The sequence below is a fragment of the Nicotiana tabacum genome, chromosome 1 (genome assembly GCF_000715075.1).
Source record: "Nicotiana tabacum cultivar K326 chromosome 1, ASM71507v2, whole genome shotgun sequence".
Lineage (NCBI taxonomy): Eukaryota > Viridiplantae > Streptophyta > Magnoliopsida > Solanales > Solanaceae > Nicotiana > Nicotiana tabacum.
The window spans coordinates 104,509,277-104,514,883 of record NC_134080.1 but is presented as its reverse complement, the minus strand read 5'-3'; the positions used below and the strand labels follow the sequence as shown (position 1 = coordinate 104,514,883).

The following is a 5,607-nucleotide window of genomic DNA, read 5'->3' as shown; positions in this document are numbered from 1 at the left end:
GATGTTGTCTGCAATTCTCCTCCCAGGTATAAATCCTGCCTAATTTTCACTAATGATGCTAGCAATAAACTTCTGTAGTCTTGCTACTAATACCTTAGAGATCATCTTATAGAGCAGAGTACAACAAGCAATGGGTCTAAAGTCTTTCACTGTGACTGGTTTGTCCATTTTTGGTATTAGTGTAAGGGTAGTGAAATTAAGAGCCTTATACAATTTACCAGTAGTGAAGAATTCTTAAACAGCTGCACAGATCTCCTCTTTGATAATAGGCCATGTTTTCTTGAAAAAGCATGCATTGAAACCATCTACTCCTGGTGATTTGTCATCCCTAATATTCTGCAATCCTTCAAAGATCTCTTGATCAGAGATTTCTGCAACTAGCTGTCTTCTTTGCTGTTGGGATAACATAGGTCCTTGCTTTATGATCTCCCTATTTATTGCAGGTAGATTTGGTGCTGCAGTCCCTATCAGTAATTTGTAGAACTCTATAATTTCATGCTTGATCTTATCAGCATCATTCAACTTCTGCCCATCTAGGGATGTGAGCTCCTTAATCTGCTTCCTTTGATTCCTCTCCTTTAGCATAGCAGAAAAGTACTTGGAATTAGAATCCCCAAGCTTAATCCACCTTGCTCTTGATTTTTGTTTTAGGACACTTTCCTCTATAAGAGACCATTTTTCCAGCTGGTGAATGACAGTTTTCTCTTGCTCCAGTAGGCCATCAGTATAATTTGTGGTAATCTTCTCTTGTATATCTTGAAGTTCTCCACGAGCCTTGTCAATCTTGTCAGCAATAGATCTAAACACCCCATTATTTAAAGTCTTAAGTCTAGGTTTCAAGGCTTTCAACTTCAACCATATATTCTTCATTCTCCAATTTGTCACATTCTACTCCCATACTTTCTGCACTATTTGTACAAATCTGTCATGGTCTGCCCAAACATTTAGAAATCTGAATGGGATTTTGCCAGGCCTTGAATTCATGGAAATTGAAAGAAGCATAGGTGAATGATCAGATATTTGAGGCAAATCATATTTATTTTGTACCTTCCCCATTGTATCATCCATTCAAAGTTTCCAAACATCCTATCTATTCTGCTTCTGATTCTATCAGTTCTATCTTGCTTGTTCGACCAAGTATAGTAATCACCCTTCCATAGCAATTGATTCAACTGCAGAGTTTGAATGCAGCTGGCAAAGTCTTGTGTTTCAGCATATGTTATAGGATTGCCCATTAGTCTATCTTGAGAATATAGAACTGCATTGAAATCTCCTCCAATTATCCAAGGAGTGGTTATGTTTGCAGTCAAGTTATGTATATCTGCCCATAGTGCTTTCCTTTGCTCAATTGTATTGTGTCCATAGACAACTGTTATTAAGCATTCTATCTTCCCTAAATTGTCTATAAGTTGACAATGAACATATTGAGCCCCAGCTTTGATTAACATCACACTATACCATCTTGGATCCCATAATACCCACACCCTACTATTCTGAGCATATTGGTAGTTGTTTATCCCTTCCCAATCTGGAGTAATAGCTTTGATAATTCTCTTGAAATTGTGCTCTTTCACTCTGGTTTCCATTAGGCCAGCTATCTTGACATTTTTGTTTTTGATGTAGTTAGTCAATTCTTTCTGTTTATACCTCTTATTGACTCCCCTCACATTCTAGAATAGCCAATTAATCAGCATGTTAAGTGTCCTCCCCTGTGATATCATAGTATTATATCCCGGGGTATCCCCTAAGATGTAAGCAATTAAAGCACATTTTCACTTCTCAGTCTCAGATTCAACCTCTTCCTTGTCCAATTGAACAACTACTTGGCCATTGACAATTTCCGGGGGAATATATGATAGAGACATACCATTTGCTACAAATCTGTTCTTCTGGAATAGGTTAGACCATGGTTTAGGGTCTACAGCTTTTGTCGCCAAGGCAGGATTCATCACTCCTTGTTCTTCCTCCTCAATTGTTACTGTTGCATTATCTACTGTAGCATGCAGACTATGGTCCTTTGTTTTTTCCTCCAATTGCATTTTTGATGCAGTTGCTGGAGGTATTGTGAGATCTAGCTTCTTCAAAACTCCTGAGCTAGATGCACGCCCAGTGTTCTTCCATTGAGCTCTAGTGTCTGAGTTTAGTTCCAGATATGTTGTTTGCAGATCATTCTCCCTTTCTGTTGTTTTACTGTGTGAGTTAGTAGATCTTTCTATGCTAGTAATTACGATTTTTTTTGGGCCTTCCTCGTCCTCTTCCCCTCCCTCTCGCCATGGATGACCAGATTTAGCGCATCTTTAATTAAATTTTGTGAGCTGAGAGCACTTTTTGAGAATATGTTGGACGTACATAAAGAGGGATGCAATTTTCATTAAGCAAACAAATATATTATAGCTATAGGTATTTTTACTTAAATTTGTGTATAATTCATTTATGGTAGATATCCTTTTTTGAGAAAAAATCAATTAAAATTTCTTTTTTGTATCTTATACATTAATTATAAGTTAAAATAATAATTTTTTATTTAGTACAAGATTTGTATCTAACCTTATTTGCGAACAATATACATTAATATAGGTATCATATATATTATTATAGGTATATTTAATTAAATTTTGTGTATAATTCAGTTATGGTAGGTGTTATTTTCTAACAAAGAAATAATTAAATAATTTTTTTTATTTATGATGGTATCTTTATTAAATATTGTGTATAATTTAATTATGGTAGGTATCCTTTTTTGAAAAAGAATCACTTAAATTTCGTTTTGTATCTTACACATTAACTTTAAGTTGAAATAATAATTCTATATTTAGTACAAGCTTTGTATCTGACCTTATTTGCAAACAATATACATTATTATAGGTATCTTTAATTAAATTTTGTGTATAACTCAGTTATGGTAGGTATTCTTTTTTAAGAATGAAATAATTAAATAAACATTTTGTATCTTATATTTATATTATATTAAAGGAAATAGTATTAAAAAGCGAACAAGTGGACAAAGGAAAAAGACAAGAAAAATTAAGGTTTGGTGGTTAACAAATTTTAATTAACCACAAAAAACATTGAAAAATTAAAAAAAAATGCCAAAAACTAAAAAATGAAAGATTCGTATCATTTCTTCAAAACTCACACATACAAAATTGATTTACACATGCCTTTTTTAAATATTAGGATTTCATATACATAAAAATTGATTTACTATGATAGTATTTCCTTAGAAATCTTTATTTAAGCAACTTTTCTTTAGGGTTGGTGTCACGATCCGGATTTTTCACCCTCAGAAGTCGTGATGGCGCCTACTCGTAGAAGCTAGGCAAGCCACGAAATATAGAAAATTCAATCTCTTTCATTTTTAACTCTTTTTAACAAATTGAATTAACATGTGATCAACATTTAAATAATAGCGAAAGATGAAATTAAGCAGAAGATTTAGACTATATAATACCAAAATCAGTACGAAAATGCCAACATGCGTCTCTACCTAGAAACCGGTGTCACAATATCCACGGACTGGCTATGAATACTTACATACAAATGTCTGAACAAGGAAATATAGTCTGTCTCGGAAATAAGTGGGAACAGAAAATATAAATAGATAGAAGAGAACGTCGGGCCTGCGGGCGCCTGCAGGACTACCTCGGGATCTCTAAGTGGACTGAAGGCTGGCTCCCCAAGTGCTACTGTCCAAATGCTTCTCCGGTATCTGCACATAGTGCATAGTGTAGCATGAGCACAACCGACCCCATGTGCTGGTAAGTGTCTGGCCTAACCCCGGCGAAGTAGTGATAAGGTTAGGACCAGACTCCAGATAAACCTGTGCAGTTATGTAATATATAGCAAAAAAAAATAGGAATAAACAATGTAAATGGGAAGGGGTACATGCTACGCGGAACCTATCAAATCCAACAGAAACTAAAAAGTGATAAGAGGGAATAGTTCAAGTTCTACAACAAATAATAATAACACTATTGCGGCGCACAACCCGATCCCTTATCATTTAACACTGTTGCGGCGTGCAACCCAATCCATTTATATTACTGTTGCGGCGTGCAACCCGATCTAATATAACATTATTGCGGCGTGCAACCCGATCCGATATAACATTGTTGCGACGTGCAACCCGATCCAATAGAATATTGTTGCAGCGTGCAACCCGATCCAATATATAATAATGTTGCAGCGTGCAACCCAATCCATTTATATAACTGTTGCGACGTGCAACCCGATCCAATATAACATTGTTGCGGCGTGCAACCCGATCCAATATATTTATATACCTTAAACTCAACCATAACACGAGTCCCGGCAAGAGATCAACAATAAACTACACTATCCCAGCAAGGGAATTCAATAGTAAAAGTATATACGTCCGGCAAGGGAGAATCAGCTATAACCAATCTTAACTCAATCCATACTCATCCCAGCTAACACCAATACTCAATCATAATTACTTTCCACAAAAATAAACTAAATCCTTGCTCAATATCGAGAATCACCATTAAAGCATGTGTAGTATCATTTAAGAACACAACAAATATCAATTTAAGACTCACGATCATGCTCGACACCAACGTATAGATACTCATCATCATGCCTATACGTCCTACTCAACAAGAAGCAACTAGCAAATAGGACACAACTCTTAATCCCTCAAGCTAAGGTTAGACCGAACACTTACGTCGAACTTCCACGGCCAAATCAAGCCTCAAACAATGCCTTTCCTTTCGAATTCGGCTCCAAATCAATTGTATCTATACATAATCGACTTCATAACATCAATAAACGCTATACAATCCAATTCCAATGCTTAATTATAGCTTTCTAATCATTCTTCCCAAAAAGTCAAAAATTGACCCCGTGCCCGCTTGGTCAAAATACGAGGTTCGGACCAAAACTCGATCACCCATTCACTCACGAGCCCGAATATATAATTTATTTTCAAATCCGACCCCAAAACGAGGTCAAATTCCCAAACAATCAAAAAGCTCTAACTCTACCCAAATCTCTAATTTTCTACCCTTAATAACATGTTTTAGGCCTAGAAATCTAGTGGGTGTTGATAAAAATGGAAGAAAACAAGTTAAAGATTACTTACCCAAGAGGTTATGGTGAAGAAGTTCTTCAAAATCACCCAAGAGGTGTGGAGAAGATGAAGTTTGTGAAAAATAATGAAAATCCCGTAATGTGTTCTGTTTTTGGAACTTAAAATAACTGGGCGGAATTACTCATAAGTTCGCGACAGGTCCATCGCGTTCGCGATGGGTTAGGCCTACTAGGCCTTCGCGTTCGCGGAGAAATGAACCCTCGAGCCTTCGCGTTCGCATCTATGTGGTCGCGTTCGCGTAGGTTTAATGCCCCACCCCCTGCCCAGGCTCAATTAGCCTTCGCGTTCGCGTTACTAGGCCCGCGTTCGCGAAGGGAAGACCCCCCAACGCCTCGCGTTCGCGACCTGGGTTACGTGTTCGCGTAGAAGGAATTTCCTTCAGCATAATTATCACATCGCGTTCGCGAGGGTCCTCCCGCGAACGCGAAGAAGGAAATATCAGAATACCAACAGCTGAAAACCTACAGCTTTTTAAGAGTTTAAAACCTTCCGAAACA

At 37.0% G+C, this 5,607-nt stretch overlaps 1 protein-coding gene across 1 annotated transcript; it reads right to left on the bottom strand.

Annotated features, from left to right (window-relative positions):
* Positions 1-234: 234 nt before the first annotated feature.
* Positions 235-1,586, bottom strand: LOC107802208 (uncharacterized). The gene is made up of 2 exons (XM_016625662.2): positions 1,048-1,586; positions 235-799 (listed from the first exon to the last, which is right to left on the bottom strand). The coding sequence occupies exons 1-2, from the start codon at positions 1,584-1,586 to the stop codon at positions 235-237; spliced, it is 1,104 nt and encodes a 367-aa protein (XP_016481148.2).
* Positions 1,587-5,607: the final 4,021 nt, after the last annotated feature.

Excerpts from the sequence above, each read along its gene's own strand:
- LOC107802208 (XM_016625662.2), bottom strand. The coding sequence starts at position 1,586 with ATGGAAACCAGAGTGAAAGAGCACAATTTCAAGAGAATTATCAAAGCT. Across the intron at positions 800-1,047 it reads TGGATGATACAATGGGGAAG|ATCTATTGCTGACAAGATTG; the intron begins GTACAAAATAAA and ends TGGGGTGTTTAG.